This window comes from Zophobas morio, unplaced genomic scaffold (genome assembly GCF_036711695.1).
Source record: "Zophobas morio isolate AGI-343-1 ecotype UQ-CSIRO unplaced genomic scaffold, CSIRO_AGI_Zmor_V1 ptg000108l, whole genome shotgun sequence".
Lineage (NCBI taxonomy): Eukaryota > Metazoa > Arthropoda > Insecta > Coleoptera > Tenebrionidae > Zophobas > Zophobas morio.
The window spans coordinates 2467919-2486885 of record NW_026972213.1 but is presented as its reverse complement, the minus strand read 5'-3'; the positions used below and the strand labels follow the sequence as shown (position 1 = coordinate 2486885).

The 18967-nt window shown below is 35.8% G+C and overlaps 4 protein-coding genes across 5 annotated transcripts in view; 1 reads left to right on the top strand and 3 right to left on the bottom strand.

Annotated features, from left to right (window-relative positions):
- Positions 1 to 18967, bottom strand: part of LOC135144785 (protein prickle-like) — an 889236-nt gene that overhangs the window by 708900 nt on the left and 161369 nt on the right. The window lies entirely within an intron of this gene.
- Positions 1585 to 4294, bottom strand: LOC135144737 (uncharacterized). 2 transcript variants are annotated; one of them, XM_064076799.1, is made up of 3 exons: positions 3997 to 4294; positions 3335 to 3950; positions 1585 to 3276 (listed from the first exon to the last, which is right to left on the bottom strand). In XM_064076799.1, the coding sequence occupies exons 1-3, from the start codon at positions 4281 to 4283 to the stop codon at positions 3226 to 3228; spliced, it is 954 nt and encodes a 317-aa protein (XP_063932869.1). In that variant the 5' UTR covers positions 4284 to 4294; the 3' UTR covers positions 1585 to 3225. The 2 variants fall into 2 exon arrangements, with proteins under 2 accessions (XP_063932869.1, XP_063932868.1); XM_064076798.1 differs by having other exon boundaries at positions 1585 to 3950.
- On the bottom strand, positions 9361 to 11082 carry LOC135144793 (myrosinase 1-like). The gene is made up of 5 exons (XM_064076873.1): positions 11024 to 11082; positions 10196 to 10964; positions 9710 to 10147; positions 9552 to 9658; positions 9361 to 9502 (listed from the first exon to the last, which is right to left on the bottom strand). The coding sequence occupies exons 1-5, from the start codon at positions 11068 to 11070 to the stop codon at positions 9376 to 9378; spliced, it is 1488 nt and encodes a 495-aa protein (XP_063932943.1). The 5' UTR covers positions 11071 to 11082; the 3' UTR covers positions 9361 to 9375.
- LOC135144573 (myrosinase 1-like) lies at positions 14878 to 16951 on the top strand. Its single transcript, XM_064076598.1, has 6 exons — positions 14878 to 14924; positions 14970 to 15202; positions 15556 to 16089; positions 16140 to 16576; positions 16630 to 16736; positions 16786 to 16951. The coding sequence occupies exons 1-6, from the start codon at positions 14878 to 14880 to the stop codon at positions 16910 to 16912; spliced, it is 1485 nt and encodes a 494-aa protein (XP_063932668.1). The 3' UTR covers positions 16913 to 16951.

Here is an 18967-nt window from a genome sequence, read left to right as displayed (position 1 = left end):
TCATGAATTACACATTGGAAAGTCGATTGGAGTTGAATAGAATAAATCGTCTGGTCTGTTTTACAAAGAAACAACAATTTTTCAAATAATGAAATCCAAAAAGTGAGGTTAAATTTGTCGAAACCACTGAACACGGTAATTAATAAAAAAATACATTTTTATAGGTTCTCTGAAGGTAAAAATTGTGAAAAATCACGTAATAGATAATGACAGAGCAAGTCTTATTACAATTAAAGCACAGTACCACTGTTTTAAAATGACAGTGAGTAGTTTTTGCGGTAAAACTTTACAAAAGGCACTTCTTGATTTCGCACAAACTGTTTGCATACACAACTCTTCAACAGCACCTCCTGATCACGTTCCTCGTCTTCAAATGTTGTCAAATGCTTCCTTCTGCCACAAAGAAATTGATAAATTTCCTGTTTGTACACTTTACTCGGAAGCTGTCCCTAACATAACGTAACTATTGTTAGTCACCAACACGCGGGTAATGTCGGGTGTTTAATGGACACACTGCACCCCATTACAAACATACCCCTAAACGTGGAACTTCTTACTCCATAGATCATTTAGTTATTGGAACTCGTGCGAGTTAAATTGCATGTGTAGTTGGTTTTCTACATTTGGCGCAACTAATAGTGTGGAAACCATAGGGCGAACACTAAATATATTTTTTTGTGACACAAGGAAGCATTTGCACAACTTTTGTAAGTGAGGAACGTGATCAGCCGGTGCTGTAGAAGAGTTTTGTGCAAAATCGCGAAGTGCCTTTTGTAAAGGTTCACCGTTTTGGTATTAAATAATTTTGCTAAAATTGTAATCACGCGAAAGTTCAGTTTGTAAATTGTAAGGAATCGTCAAAACATTGTGCAGACGTGGTTTGTAAGCAGTGCTTTTCTCTTGAAATACCACAACTGAAAGCCTTCATCTTTGTTCCTACAATAGGTGAAAACTGCCATGTCCAAGCATTATCTTCAGCTTTGCAGTTTCTAGATATATGAAACATGCGAGATCTGTATAACAGGAATGTCAAAGAAGTTCTACCCAAAACACGCCCACATGGTCATCCTAATATCAAGATTTTTCAAAATTCCTATAATAAAAAAGATGAAACAATAAAGTTTCAGGAGCATAGTGTTAAAGATTTCTGTAGATGATTAAGAAACCTCTTGAAATAACAGAATGTTTAATAAAGATTTTTAACCTTCCTAATAGTAAAGTTACAATTATTACTAAACAGTAAGTTGAAATTTTAAATTAAGAGAGAATGCAACTACCACAGAAAGAAAAGTGAAAGTTACTGATGATAAAAAACTTTACTACAGTACCTACATACACTTTTTCCATCCAGTTTTGTTTATTGAAATGTAAAATACACATGTATGTTGTAATAACCCAAACATTCCGCCAAAATTGGAACATGCGCATAAAATTTGAAAACCCGCGAAAATTTCGAAAAGTAGCCATGAACTGTGATCGTCAACAAAATGGGGACCCTACGTTGTGTTTTGAATGGCGGAATGCGTTCGGATACAAATTGGCGCAATGAGGAGCGGGAAGAGTGTAGGAAGTCAAAGTCAGCGCTGAAAGGGAACATCTTTTATTCAATTTTGGTAAAAAGAGATTTGAACTGAAATAGAATATTTAAGTTTACACATATAACAAAACAATTGGCTGAAAGTTGGTTCCTCTTAAAAGAGAGGACAAAAGCTGTGAAATAAACTTGATGAGCATATTTTCCCAGCTGCAAAACCGCTCCATCTTTTATGAAAACAATTATAAATTTAGTTATAATATTTTCAAAATCCTAGCAGTGACATACAATGAAAAAAAAAACAGTTCGCGAAAGCTCTAGCTAAAGTAATTGGATGGCAATGCCACAGTTGTCATAGTGGCGTGTTAGAAATTCTTATCTTTTCAGTCAGCAGATAACAGAAACATAATTTAATTCAATAAATTTAGAAACAGGGGGTGTGTAGCGCTAGCGGTTCTAGACCTTGTCTTTTGACCGTCTTTTCGCTCTAACCAGCTACGTACAACCAAGCCACTGTGCCACCCCAAACGTCACGCTATCTCCATCCTGTGTTCGCCGGCGCCCGAGGCAGCGGCGGCAAGTATTATCCCGTAACTTTACTCCATCCACCGCGGGACACACGACACTGGCTCCCACCACTAAAGTTTCCTTTACCAGCAAGACACCCTTCGCATATCCCGTGTTGGCGGCATTCGGTATTGCGAGAAAAACAGTCATACGAATGAAAGAAAAATCATCAATTTGAATTTGGGCCGCTCCCCGCTCTCGCCAAACAACCCCGAACATTTTCTGATTAGACAAATTTTAGTTTTAATATCTTTGAAACTTGAAGAACTATCAAACCCAAACTAAAATTGTGGATATTGCAACAAAGTTTAAGTACGCCACATTTGTCAAGGACTTTTACCCAATCGAGAATTAATTCGTTAAAATGTGAATGAAACGGAAAACGCCCAGCGTTCTTACCGCCCCAAACGTTCCTCCCTCCGCGAGCGAAGAAGCGATTCTCAGCCCCACGGAAGACGGCAGCGGTGGTTGGCGGCCCCAACGACAAGGGGGAAAAGTCCAGGTGACAGTCGGGGTGAAAACACAATGAATAAACTGAAACAATAAAACACAGACAGAAAGCGCTCTGTACACAATTGTAAATACAACCTCTTGTCTGATGGGTGTTAAAAAACTAACTGCCGCCACCGGCTCTTCGCGCCGTCCACGCCACAATCTCCACACCTTCTTGCTTACACAGCGTCTTCGTCGCCGTCGTCGGTTGGGCGCGCTTTTCTTTAAATTTAAATACAAAGTAGGCCACTACAATGTAGTTTATAAAAGATGTTGAAAATGTTGTCCATTTTCCCGCAAACACAAAGCCACTCTTCTTTTTTTATTTTCAAAAATGTCCTGCAATACTTCTTCATTGAGATTTTCATTACAAAAACGTGTAATTTTATCCATTAATTCTTCCAATGTGTGGATTCTGTTCTTATAAATGCTGTCTTTCATCCATCCAAACACTGAAAAATCAAGTGGAGTCAAGTCAGGAGATCGGGGGGGCCACTCTGGATTGGCTCTTAAACTTATTATGCGGTCATCATAAAATTCTTCCAAATATCTTAAATTTTCTCTTGTCGTATGAGCTGTAGCACCATCTTGCTGAAAATAACCAGACTCTAATTCTTCAGGCAATAACTGATTCACAAATACATCCAAAATTTGCTCCCTGTATCTCGCCGCATTAATTGTGTCTTGAAAAAATATCGGGCCTATGAATCGTCGTCTGGAAACAGCTAACCACACACCGACCTTCATTGCGTGTAATGGTGTTTCTTCAAAAGCGTGAGGATTTTCTGTACTCCAAATTCTGAAGTTCTGTGAGTTGACATAGCCAGACAGATGAAACCAGGCTTCATCAGAAAAGAACGACAAATCAAGAATCCTGTTATCGTCCAAATTAGCTTGAAACCAATGACAATACTGGACGCGGCGAGGAAAATCTGCTGGTTGCAGCTCCTGAACCAACGAAATCTTATATGGATGCATATGTAACTTCTTTTTTACGACTTTCTGGCACGTGCTGTATGGTACTCCGGACTGTAAAGACAGTTTTGACAAAGATTTCTTCGGACTTTGCTCCATTCTCGTCCTTAAATCGTCAACAACGTCTTCACTAACTTCAGGTCTCCCCGTCGGTTTTCCCTTACAGACGCTACCAGTGTCGTTAAATCTTGCCACTATTCGCCGTATGTGTGTCTTCAAAGATTCTTCCTCGATGACAACAGGATATTTCACCAGATACTCGTCTTTACAGGCATCCACAGAGTACACCCAGTCTCCATACTCATTTAACACCCCATTACGGTAATAGGACATCACTATGAAGGTGTTTTGCTCTAAAGAATAACCCATCCTAATTCTTAACCTAAAAAAGTCATTTGTAACACTGACTATTCCTCTGTGTTCATTACCTGAGATTATTCGACAATGATCTGTAGTTTTGATAAAAACTGTTTTTTGAGACACTTAAAGTTCGAATAAAGGGGAAGACAGCAAATGATAACAACAAGACAAGTCGATTAACGCACAAAATGTGGGAAAACGCACCAGTAATCAGCAGAAACGAAAAAATTGTTGACATCCGACAGAATCTGATGAAGCGTTGGCGCCGAAACAGTGTAGCCACTAATGTGGCGTAAAAAATAAAAATTCCAATATTAGTGTAATCCTTTCCACAAAACTGAAAAAGGCGGCACATAATGTCACCAAAATCATGGCCTTCTTCGACTACAATATTTTATAATGACCCTGTACAATCCAAGTAAGTCCTATTACCCTGTATGCATATTTATTTCAATCTGCGCCAATCTGCGTGTACCGCGTTCTCGTATATCAATAACGCATAATTCGATTCAAAAAATCCCATTTATTTCATTAAAATGACTGTAGAAACGGTAGCCGAATTACGCTCCAGGCGAGGAATCGCTAAATCCAAAATAACTCGCATTGAGAACTTCGTTAAAAATTTCAAAAATACAGATAGCGTTTATCACCTTGAAGTACGGTTAGAAACATTAGAAAACGTGATCAAAGAATACGAAAGTTATCAAACTCAAATTGAGTTGCAAGACAACGCAGATAACGATCGCGAAATTATTGAGACACAGTATTACAACATAATAGTTGACATTCGGGAAAAATTAAATAAATACTCACCTTTATCGGCGTCTAGTCAAAATAATAGTAATCCTAACAATAATCATCACTTAGAAACGTCCATCAAACTTCCTACGTTAAATTTACCAACATTTTCAGGTTCATATTCGGAATGGCTGTCATTCAACGACATATTTTGCTCGTTAATTGATCAGAACAATAGTTTAAATAACTGCCAAAAATTTCACTATTTAAAATCCTCATTGAAGGGAGAAGCGTTAGCGACAATTGACGCTCTCACTATTTCGGTAGATAATTACAAATCGGCCTATGACTTGTTAAGAAAAAGATACAATAACGTAAGACTAATTACTCAAGAACATATTTTAGCTATCATTAATAGTCCTGTTATCCTTAAAACAAATTCTGTAGCTCTGAGAAAATTATGTGTCGACGTTACGACAAACATTGAAGCACTTCGCATACAAAATTTACCCGTAGAAAGTTGGGATGCATTAATTGTTCCATTAATTGTAGAAAAACTAGACTATACAAGTCGTAAAGAATGGCAGGCAACATTAAATAGTGAAATACCAAAATTGACGGATCTGATATCATTTTTAGAAAAACGTTGCGAACTTTTGGAATCAATGCAACAAATATCAGTAAACAAAACACATAGCATAGATCTTAATAAACATAATAATAATTTCAATAAAAACTGTCAGCGCGAGTCTACAACAAAACAACGTATTTTGGTACAAACTATTAACAAAAACATCCTTAGGTGTAATTACTGCAAGTCAGAATTGCATTTAATATTTCAATGTACAGAATTCGTAAATCTTTCAGTAGAACAACGCCTCTCTCATATTAACAAGGTCAAATCATGTACGAATTGTTTAAAATCTAATCACATTGTGTCAAATTGTAAATCGACTAATACTTGCAAAAAATGTCACTTACGACATCACACATTGCTTCATATACCTGAACAATCGACAAGCAATTTGTCATTATCAGTGTCACATATGAACAACACCACTGTACTTCTTGCAACAGCAGTGGTTAAAATTGCAGATGCTTTCGGAAATTATCAAGAATGCAGAATTATATTTGATTCATGTTCACAAAGCAATTTAATCAGTACGAGTTTATGTCAAAAATTGGGACTTAAATTACAATCAATCGAATTCCCGATTAGTGGAGTAGGCGAAATCGAAACACCAGTTAAAAATTCGACTAGGGTAACCATAAAATCTCGTTTTAATCCAACTCTTTACAATCTCAATTGTTTAGTATTGCCTAACATCACATCAAAATATCCATGCCAATTCTTTTCAAAATCTCAGTTCAATATACCCATAAATATTAATTTAGCAGATCCTAATTTTAATGAACCCTGTACCGTTGATCTTTTGTTAGGTGCAGAGTACTTTTGGCAAGTAATTTGTAACGGTCAAATTAACATATTTAATAATCAAGTATTCCTTCGTGAGTCCGTTTTCGGATGGGTCTTAACAGGTAAAATTTCCGGTCCTTCGCAGAACAATATTGTCGCCTGTATTTCAAACGCAAATCCCCAAGATATGCTAAACAAAGAAATTCATAAATTTTGGGAATTAGAAGAAACAGCTGTAAACACCAGTAATTCCTTTTCCGTGGAAGAACTTACCTGCGAACGGCATTTCTCAGAAACGGTCAAAAGAGATATTAACGGTCGGTTTATGGTACGCCTACCCTTTAAGAAAGATATTGCCACGCTGGGGTTTTCCGATGTAACCGCCCTAAAACGTTTTATGGCACTAGAAACTCGTTTGAACAAAAATAATTGACCCTTTTCCTGTAAGCAAAGTGAGTAGACATTATATAAATTCCAATGACACAGAGTGAGACAACATCGCGCAGGCGAAGTCAGATTTTTGGAGCGCCAAGTTTAAATTAACCAATGAGCGACAGATTACGCATGTGTAGCCGGTTGCATTCTGTCAAAGCGGTTTGTTGTCACAGGCCTTTGCTCTGCTGCCGGAGTGCCGGATACAATTTCCAACGTGGTTTTGAAGATGCGTGCGCACGAAAAGTCACTATGGAAGTTTTACGATCTTACAGGAAAAGGGTCAATTCTCTTAAAGCCGATTATACAAACTTTCTAGACGAATATTTAGCTCTAGGTCACATGAAATTAGTTACAGGTGAATCTGATTTTCACACTAAACAATTATATTTTTTTCCACATCACGCGGTGAGTTCGAGTACTACCACCCGAGTGCGTGTGGTGTTTGACGGAAGCTGCAAAACAAGTACGGGTGTCAGCTTAAACAATATTCTAATGGTAGGTCCAACTATTCAACAAGACTTGTTTTCAATCATTACGCGCTTTCGGACCTACCAATTCGCATTCAGTAGCGACGTAGTAAAAATGTATCGTCAAATATTGGTCGATCCTTCAGATACACCTTACCAAAGGATTTTTTGGCGCAAGAGTAGTGACAAACCAGTTGAGGTATATGAGTTACAGACCGTAACGTATGGTACCGCGTGTGCCCCATACTTAGCTATCAAATGTTTACAAAAATTAGCCATCGATGAACAACTCGATTTTCCTCTAGCCTCGACAATTATCTTACGCGATTTCTATGTTGATGACTTGCTTACGGGTACTAATTCAGTCAAAGAAGCCATAGAATTACGCAATCAATTAATTGACGCCTTCAATAGGGGTGGTTTTCAATTACAAAAGTGGGCATCTAATTGTCCGGACATTTTGCCCAATTGTAGTCAAAATAACGATGTAGTTAAATTAGACCATAACGACGAGGTCAAAACACTAGGTTCAACGTGGAATTGCAAAACGGACTGTTTAAAATATGTCGTGGAAACAAAGCCCGTGGAAAATACTACTAAACGATCCATCTTATCAAAAATCGCGAGAATTTATGATATTCTAGGTCTCTTGTCACCCGTCCTTGTTTTGGGAAAAATCTTAATTCAAAAGTTGTGGCTCATTAAACTCGACTGGGATGATCCTTTACCGGAAGATATACGACAAACGTGGCTTAAACTTGAACAAGAATTACCCATATTAAACACACTACAAATACCTAGAAAGGTTGTATCAAATCAATACAATAACGTCGAAATTCATGGATTTTGCGATGCGTCCATGTCGGCTTATGGTGCCTGTGTTTATATCCGAACGTTGGACTTAAACACAAATTCGTACAAAACAGAATTATTATGCGCACGATCACGTGTTTCTCCATTAAAAACTATCACACTGCCTCGACTAGAACTTTGCGCAGCCGTGCTATTAGCCCGCTTAATACACAAATTATTACCTACAATAAATCTAAACATAACAACGCAGTATATGTGGACAGATTCATCAATAGTGTTATCTTGGTTAGCATCATCGCCAAGTACCTGGAACGTTTTCGTTGCAAATCGCGTTGCTGAAATAAGCACATTAACGAGTATTTCTAATTGGCATCACGTTAAATGTGCTGATAACCCTGCAGACATTGTCTCAAGAGGTGAATTACCTAATAAACTTATTACGTCTGATTTGTGGTGGCACGGTCCATATTGGTTATCAAAAAATAAGTCAGAATGGCCAGCTTCATCCTTTAGTTCAAATGCACAAAATGTACCAATTTTGGTGGTGACCAATGACAACGTACTTCCATTGTAATAAAATATCACTTAAAACGTGTTGCGGGTAATGCTTTATTGACGTATGAGGAGCTCTATACGCTTTTGACGCAGATTGAAGCATGCATCAACTCCCAATCCCTGACTCCATTATCCTCTGACCCGAGCGATCTCACGGCCTTAACTCCTGGGCATTTCCTCATCGGTGGAAAACTAACAACCTCAGTCGAAGACAATGTTACAATGGTGAAAGAGAATCGTCTGTCACGGTGGCAACGCGTCCAACAACAGGCGCAAAGCTTTTGGAAGCGCTGGTCAGGGGAGTTCCTAAACAAGCTGCAACAAAGAAAGAAGTGGAGTCGCACTGCTAAAACAGAGGTGAAGCCAGGACTTCCCGTTCTACTACGCGAAGACAATCTCCATCCGATGTGCTGGCGAATGGGAGTCGTCATGGAGACACATCCAGGAAAAGATGCGATCGTCCGGACAGCCACCATCATCTGCCCGTTCCCCAACGACGACGACACCCAGGTTTGAGACCATAGGTTCAAGGGGGGCCGGAATGCGCAGTACAGCCCTGCACAAGAGCGGTACAACCCCACCACCCACCCTTCGACGGCACCGGGGTGGTACGGACCCGGACGACAGAACGCACCTCGCAGTACACGCGATCGGTCAACAAACTGTACATACATTTACACACTATTAATATATAGTTATAAAACAACACTCTTTTCTTGCCGTGTTCGTACCGTGTACGACACGGTTATACGGTCCTTCGAACAGCCTGCGGCGCGACGCCACATTCATTATTAGAAATACTATCACAAAACCAAGTTTCTGTTATAATAAGAATATCGTAAATACAAGAATTTATCACTCTTTTTCTTTGTTTTCCTTGTTTCTAAGGGGCCGTCATTACTTTTTATAATGACTGTACGTTACAGTCAACTAATAAATCAACAATTATAAACTTCAAGATCTTTTTATTATACATTCTTCAAATTATTTAACAGCTAAAACCATAATTTTTCTGAGGTTCGTCATTCTTCACATGTATCTACAAGGCATTTATTGGCGATAACCCTTTTATAATATTCGCCAGAACTTTTGATAGTTCTTGTTCTGTCTGGATCTTCAAAATCAACTTGATATAGACCAAATTTCTCCCTAGAAATATTTTAATTGGTATTGCTTCAAAAAATTAATAAATTCTTACAAATATCCAAAGTTCCATTCAAAATTATCCATCAGACTCCAAGCTGTATAACCTGTAACATTAACACCATCTTCAAGAATAGCTTCTAGAATATTAGTCAGATACTCCTAAAATTAGATATTTTTATTCACTCCTTTGTCTTGGCTTTAATCACTTACAGCATAATAGTTTATTCTTGTCGGATCATCCAGTCGCCCATCATCAGAAAATCCATTTTCAGTAATAATAATTTCTGGATGATTGTAAGTCTGATCAATCCAGTTAAGAATCTTTCTCATTCCCCATGGAACAACTTTCAGCCATCCAGAGGCTGAATTATTCCATGAAGGATCCTGATAGGTTGAAACACTAAGATCTGAATAATATCCCGGAGCACCAATTTCATAATCATTAGTCCATTGTACCATATTAGTAGTATAACTATTGAGACCCAAGAAATCAAAAGTCCCTCGTATGTACTCTATTTCCTCTGTTGATAATTCAGGTAAACGGGATGTAGGGAAACCTTCTTTTTCGCTCCTGTCAGCAATGCGATCGATCATCACTTGAGGGAAATTACCATCTGGGTGATAGATTGGATGAGCATACAAGCCATGCTAAAATTATAAAGTAAGGAAACAGTCGAAAATACATTAAATAGTCACATCAAATTGCAAAACTCTTTCGGCAGCTTCCTTGTCTTCATCGCTATCACTAGCAGGTTCGGCCCATTGGGCGTCTAGAACAATAGATACTCTTCCCTTCTGTGTTGGTCTAAATTCTTCATCGTATATGTGATAGGCTTTAGCATGAGCTTTAACTATTGTGTATGCGCATTCGTACTCTCCAATCCCGCTTGCTGGCATACCAGGAGCCGTAGCTCCTAGTCCATATCCAAATAAACACGTTTGTTTGGGTTCATTGAATGTCATCCAGTTCTTGACGTCATCACCAAATAAAGTAAACGCCGTTCTAGCATATTCAGCAAAAATGTCTTCAAGTAGAGGGTTTGGCCAACCTCCAATTTCTTGAAGGGGTTGTGGAAGATCCCAATGGTAAAGAGTGACGAAAGGTTCAATTCCATTTTCTTTTAAAGCACTAATCAAATTTTTATAGTATGTGACACCTGCCTCATTTATTTGATTGGTGTATCCAGTAGGCAAAATTCTTGACCACGACAACGAAAATCTGTAATAGTTAACACCTAAATTTGTGAGCATTTCAACATCTTCCATGTATTTGTGATACGAATCACAAGCGACGTCTCCAGTCGCATTGTTAGCGATGTGGCCAAGTTGGTGCGTATAGTGATCCCAAATATTTTCGCCTTTACCATCGTCTGCCCATCCTCCTTCTACTTGATATGCAGCAGTGGCAACTCCGAACTGGAAATTTTCAGGAAATTTTTTATTGGACGGTTCACTGCGAGATACGCTGAAAATATTACGTATTTAGTAAGTTTATTTTTTCAAAATATTCATTATTTTCCTTACCCCAATAAAAGGACTGCAATGCAGAATAAGTATATGGTCACTTTCATTTTGCAAAATGTAATTTTTAACATGTTGTTCAACTGTTTTTTATATACACTTTTGTTGCTTATCAGATAAAATTAGTGCTTGTAATGTTGTTTCTTTCCTCTGAATACTTAAGAAATTATGCATTGGTCATTGTGTTGAAAATCGTACGATACCTAATACGTGTCAATGAGAAGACAAAATTTAGTACGGTTACCAAGTAATACTATATTTTCCTGGAAATTTTTTTTCCTTACTAACCAAACAAACAATTAATAAGCAGAAATTTTTTCAGCCAATCAAACTCAAAAGCTGATATTTTTTTTGTTATGCATCATAACTACAGAAATATTATTTATTAAAATGATATTTACAATTATTATGTAACTAATATAAATAATTTGTTGGAGATTTTGAAGAATACTTTCATAACATGTTGAAGATTAATTTAAGTGAAGTTGTCTAAACGGAAAATATAGCGTAACTGTGTTCTGTGTCGTGTTCGATTTTCTTACCCTCGTACAAGTAGTAACTCAACAATATCAAACAGTGTTGCCAGATAAATTTTGTGAAAGTCGTTGATTAAAATTTCGTTGAAGAAGAAGAAAAAAAGAAAATCTAACACCGAATTCGATGGTTTACAACAATAAGATTAGAAGTAGTTTTACAGAAAATGAAAAATAAATTGGCATCGGGACCTAAAGGAGTAGCGTCTTTTCTAGTGAAGGATTGTGCAAGCGTCCTAGCTTTTCCGTTAATGATTCGCTTAGCTCTGGAATATATCCATCTCTGTGGAAACAGTCCAATGTCTTACTTGTCTTCAAAAAAGGGAAGATAACAATGTTGTGCAACTTTTCTAAAGTCTTTGAAATGTTATTACATAATGCTATTGTTAATCATGTTAGACCATACATCACCCCTTTACCGCATCGCTTCCTTAGAGGTAAATCCACTAATAGTTATTTAAATTACAAGCGCCGAAATTACCGAATAGCATAAAGAGCGAGAATGCGGCTCGACGACGCATTAAATTTTCTAAGAAATAATAATTTTAGCAAATTGCCAGTCCAATGTTCGCATGTAGGTTGGTATTAGCCTTACACTAATAAGCGTCACATGTGTAAAATCAATTTGAAATGCGAATTTTCAATGCAAACGTTTACTATTAAAAAAGAACGAGCAAAGCACCAAATGTGCCCCACCATTTTCAAATTTTGCCGGACGAGACAACGGCCGCTTTGTTGCCAAATAAATTTGGAAAGTGGTACGGATGCTGACTTTCAGTGGTACTAACCCAAAATTCTTTAGGTAAATATACCCTTAATATTGAAACCAAAACTGGTACAAAAATGCCTTTTTTACCATTTTAAACTGAAATTGCCAAGCTATAACATTAAGACAATATTTTTATATATCAATAATTAATTTCGACACGTTAATGCTTTTCATAATTGTTTGTACTTTGCGCCTCTATATCTTACAAGGAAAATTACGCTTCGCTACGTCAGAGTCTATTTGTCATTTTCAGGTATGACAATACAAAAAACTAATATCTGCTGTTTCACTCAATTTATTGCAGAGTCATTTGATGACGTAGGCAAAGTTGATTACATTTATACTGACTTTTCGAAAGCATTCGACAGATTAGACAACTTTAAGTTGTTAAATAAATTAAACTGTTTTGGTACCTAATGCATTGATCAAATTATTCAGCTCTTGTTTAGTTGGCAGAACACAAGCTTCATTCTCAGTGGTCTTTATTCGACTTCAATAAATGTAATCTCCAAGGTTCCAGAAGGGCTTATCCTCGGACCCTTGCTTTTCATCATGTTTATTAATGATATAGTGTATAATTGAATTCTCAGTGCCTTCTATATACTGACGACTTGCAGATATTTAGAAAAATTTCATCTTATTGTGGCCACCTTAAACTTTAATCAGATCCGAGGGAAGTTGAATTTAGGTGACACCAAAAAGGAGTGTCTTTTAAATTTGGAAATCATTTTTGATCATAAGTATCGTTTTCAAAACATTGTATTTTAATAGTATCATCAGCTTTCATAGCATTAGAATTCATAATTAGAAACATTTCCAGCACAGCAAGACGCTCATCTGTCTATATTCTACATTTCTGAGATCTAAACTAGAATATAGTTGCACTATTTGGTCTCCTGGGTGTAAACACATACTATCTCAAAGTAGACAGTCTGCAACATAATTTTTAAAAATTTCTGCAGTTTAGGACATTCGGTTCAAATCCCGTCAGATCTTTTCCTCAGGATGAACTTTTATCCATATTTCTCTATTCAGAGACTGGAAATAAGACGTGCTATTTTGCCACAATGTTTCATTTTTAATCTTCTTATAGGTAAGCTTGATGCGAATATATTACTAGAAAAATATTCTTGGTGCCTCGATCTCACATTAGAAATCCAGAATGTTTCTATGTCGAATTTTCTAGGACAAATATGCATATGTTTTCGCCTATTGTTACTATGTGTCGCAACTTTAATTTATATAGGAATCGCTTTGATCTCTTCAACCCTAATATTGGTCAAAAAAAAGTTTGTGTTTATAATCTTGAATTGGATGCTTTCTTTCTGGCTTTCCTTTCCTTCCTCTCCTCCTCTTTTTTTCCCTTTTTTCTTCTCCTTTCTCCATCCTAATAATTGGATTATTTGTTAGGGTGGTTAATTAATAATAATAATAATTTATTAATTAATCCCCACTGAGTTATATAAGTTACTTCCAAAAGAATTCTCAAAAAATAGCAATAACGCTTTAACACAGAGTTATAAATTCGAATAGTTAATTACAATTCTAGAAAATATGACACTTGCATAGCATCTACTTGAAAACATCATACAAAACTAACAAAACCATGGTAGCACGACTCGGCCAACATTTGATTTTTCATTGTAATGCAAAGTCTAAAAACAGCAATGGACTCGAAAAATCTGTAGTAAGGGGTAAAGAATTAATAGACTGAATAATCGACACTGAACAGTGAAAATTGTATTTGTTACAAGTAATTCGACTCACAACCGTTTTTATCACATGTTTTAAGACTTTTTTATTTATTATAAATTGTTATAAATTTACCTCGAAAGATTGTCAGTACGATTCCTCAACAAGATGTAATACATAATCCATATTATTAACAACAGTTCGACATAGATCAGTTTTGGTTGTTTATCTTTTCCTATATCAGTAAATTATTAAAAAATAGTTGATAATAGTATTTAAATCTAAGTAAAACTTCAAAAAAAATATACCAACATGAATATGCATTACGCAGTGACAGTTCGTGTCTACAAATTAACGAAGAGCACACAATTAAATAGAAGACGTAATAATTTAGGAAACAGGAGTACTTTGCCTTCCCCAAAATTTAGAACAAACTTCTAGCTTCCTATTGAATTAAATTTGAAAATAATAATTTTCGATGTTTGGTTTTGCAACTATAGACATAGAGATGTTATTGTCATCTATTATGCTCTATTTTTACAGCAATGAAGACACTTACAAAATAACAAATATAAACAAGTTAAATACAAAACTGAATTAAAAATTCCGGTTAAAATTAAAACATCACATTCTAAAGCAAAACTTATTGTTCTAACTAACTGGTATTATGAATAAATAATAAGTATAAATTTGGTAATACATCACACCACCTGCCACTGACTAAACAATTTTAAACTAACTAGCTAATCTTTTTCAACAATTATTTTAAAAGTCATATTTACATCACATCTGATTTATCTGATAACTACACCAAGTGCTTAAAAACACAACTGAATCATGTGTAAATCATTACCTTTTACAAAATGTACGTTGTCATACATATATTTCAGGTTTTAATACTTGTGCTGGGGTAATAATAATACAATAAAAGGATTTATAAAATAAATATTTTCAGTCAATCACTCAGCGAACCGTCAAACAAAAAGTTTCCAGAAAACTTCATGTTCGGTGTCTCCACTGCTGCTTATCAAATAGAGGGAGGATGGGCAGACGATGGTAAAGGTGTAAGTATATGGGACCAGTTTGCGCACACCTATCCTGATCGCATAGTTAACGGTGATAATGGAGATATCGCTTGCGATTCATATCACAGATACATGGAAGATGTTGAAATGCTCGCAAAACTAGGTGTCACGCACTACCGATTTTCGTTGTCGTGGTCAAGAATTTTGCAAAATGAATGTGACCATATACTTATTCTGCACTGCAGTCCTTTTTTTGGGGTAAGGAAAATACTGAATATTTTGGAAAAATAAACTTACTAAGCAATACTTTCAGCCAATCCCGCAGTGAACCGTCCAATAAAAAATTTCCTGAAAATTTCCGGTTCGGAGTTGCCACTGCTGCATATCAGGTAGAAGGAGGATGGGCAGACTATACGCACCACCAACCTGACCACATTGCTAACAATGCTACTGGAGACGTCGCTTGCGATTCGTACCACAAATACATGGAAGATGTTGAAATGCTCAAAAATTTAGGTGTTAACTATTACAGATTTTCGTTGTCGTGGTCAAGAATTTTGCCTACTGGATACACCAATCAAATCAATGAGGCAGGTGTGACATACTACAAAAATTTGATTAGTGCCTTAAAAGAAAATGGCATTGAACCTTTTATCACTCTGTGCCATGGAGATCTTCCTCAGAGCCTCCAGGATATTGGAGGTTGGCCAAATCCTCTACTTGCCGATATTTTCGCTGAATATGCTAGAACGGTGTTCAGTTTATTTGGTGATGATGTGAAGAATTGGATGACGATGAATGAACCCAAACAAATGTGTATAAGTGGATATGGCATCGGAAATGCAGCTCCTGGTGCTCCAGCAAGTGGAATTGGAGAGTACGATTGCATGCACACACTATTGAGAGCTCATGCTAAAGCTTATCACATATACGACGAAGAATTTAGAGCGACACAGAATGGAAGAGTGTCCATTGTTTTAGATACTTCCTGGTTTGAGCCTGAAAGTGATAGTGAAGACGACATAGAAGCGGCCGAAAGAGCTTTACAGTTTGAGGTGAGTTTTTAAACTTTATTTTCTAATTGGATTGCATTTAATAACTTCAATATGGCTGGTGTGCGCATCCAATATATCATCCAGATGGTAATTATCCTGAAATAATGATAGACCGCATTACTGAGAGAAGCCAAAAGGAAGGTTTTTCGAAATCTCGTTTACCCGAATTTTCAGCAGAAGAAATAGAGTACATACGAGGAACTTTTGATTTTTTGAGTCTCAACACTTACACCACCATTATGGCAAAATGGACTACTGATTATGAAATTGGTACTCCTGGATTTTATGCAGATCTCAGTGTTTCAACCTACCAAGATCCTTCTTGGAATGGTTCCGACTTGTTCAAAGTAGTTCCGTGGGGATTGAGAAAAGTTCTTCACTGGATCGATCAGACTTACGACCATCCAGAAATTGTTATTACTGAAAACGGATATCCTGATGATGGACGACTAGACGATCCAGACAGAATAGACTACTATGCGGTAATCCAATGTAAATATCAAAATAAACAACAAACGAAAATATCTCATTTTAGGGATTTTTGACTGCCCTTCTAGAAAGTATTTTTGAAGATGGTGTTAACGTTACAGCATACACAACTTGGAGTTTGATGGATAATTTTGAATGGACAAACGGATATACGTAATTATTGATTAAATTTTTGACACAACATTAATTAAAAATATTTTAGAGTAAAGTTTGGTTTATACCAGGTGGATTTTGACAGTCCCAACAGAACAAGAACAAGCAAAAGTTCTGCTGAATATTACAAAAATGTCATCGCTAATAAATGTCTAGTTGATACATGTGAAGAATGACAAATATTAAACAACTTACGGTTATGTAAAACATATAAGATTGTGTATAATAAAACCACTTGAAACGTAATGACGTTGTTTGTTTTAACAGTTAATTGTAACACAGAGTAACTTATATAGATTTAACTTTATGTTTCAATATAGCATTAAATGACAACATAGCACCTCCTGAACAAAAATATAAATCTCATGTACTTTTAATTAAAATAGTTCTTGCATTTAAATCTGAAATAAACGGTTTCACAATAAAATAGGCGTGGTCATTTTAGATCCAGCGTCCACTCATTTTCAAGTTCGAGTATTTCCTGAACTTTCAAAAACTCTTGTTGCATTTAATATCATGCCGCTACCAACTCCCATGTAATAGCTTCATAAAGAATAGGCTCTGATTTTGGTTAATACTGTTGTAAGATATTCACATCTATATTTGATATTGCAGTCGTATTATAATGGAATTAATTATCCACTGCAGAATTGCTGACTTCATGTTTTCTCGACGTGTTACAGCTCCTAGAATATGAAAAGTTAAGTCTCCTTTTCCCCCTGTTTGTCCTTTCTCACCTGTCTGTCGTCTGTTGAAGATTTTGTTGGACACATATCTCCAACACCACACAATTATTGTAGAATTTATATATACTTAATTAAAAAATATCATGTACAATCTAGATCATAGTAATCAAAAATTATTATCATCCCCACCAGAAATTTTTTCTAATTTACCTACATTTGCAATCGTACACATGCAGGTTTTTGAAAAAGAATTCAAAATTGTATAATTTAACATTTAGCACGCTAAAAAAATCATAATTCATCTATTAAATCTTTCTAAAAGATGTACACCTTTTTAATAAAAAATCTTACGACACGAATATAGGCCAATAAGAGAATAGAATTTAGGACTATTACCGCAGCAACCAAAAAATTTCCTGGAAATTTTTGCCGCCTTACTAACCTAACAGAAATTAATAAGAGGAAATTTTTTGACATAATACCAATAATTGTTGATTTAAATAAACTATACAATTATTGCAGTTATTAATAAGTTAATAACATGTTTGGTAGAACAGTCTGTGGCATTAGCAGCGTTCAATATCCGCAAAAGAATTAAAGCTGTTTGTGTCTTGTACGATTTTTTTAACGAATACCCCCTCATGCATTAATTAATATCCTGAAATTTTATTCTCATGCATTTTAAAAACGTAATTAGCCCTCGTGTTCCACTCGGGCTAATTAATACCTTTCTGAAATGCATTCGAAAAAATGTCCGGAATGCACTGGGGATATTATAAGTGAAAATTGCCCCTGTTCAATTATTAGTTTTGTTTTCAAGCCAGGAAAGTTCTGTCTAAATAACATTGGATCATATTTTTAATGGAAATATTTCCAAATAAATATTGTATCATAAATTAAGTCAAATTCTTGTCGGTTTTATTCCCTAACACGCTGAGTATAAATGATCAGTGTTACAAACAATGATTTGACAGGTTAATAATGACAAACAAAAATACAGAATGTGTTGTCACTATGTAATTATAACCTTAAATATTTAAAAAGTACTTAATCTTATTTATCAGATCAGTGAAATTTGAATATGTAAATAATATAATATTAAATCAATAAATTTAAAGCCAAATTATACGAACTTTCATACTTTGCTACAGCCAAGATATATTTTATGTTAACTTTTCGCTCGCGTAGACGATTCGTTGTGTTGAAGAACATTATTACCAAGTTTCAAGTAAAAAATGTGTTAAAGGGCATTAATACAAAATTTCAAGTAAAAATCGCCATAAAAATATTTTCCTCATACAAACTTTGTCACCTCCTGTCATTTTCTTAGGGGTGGAATCTCGAAAAAAAATGTGAAATACATCTTTAATTATTTGTGTTGAAGAGTATAGTCGTGGAAATACCCCTAGTCAAAATCATTTAGAATGTGACATTTTTTTAGTAAGTTTTCGTATGTGATTTCTTATATGTTACGAATATATTGCTATGAATAAATATAAATTTCAAATTCGCAATTATTGAAAGGTACAGGAAAGTGAATAAGAG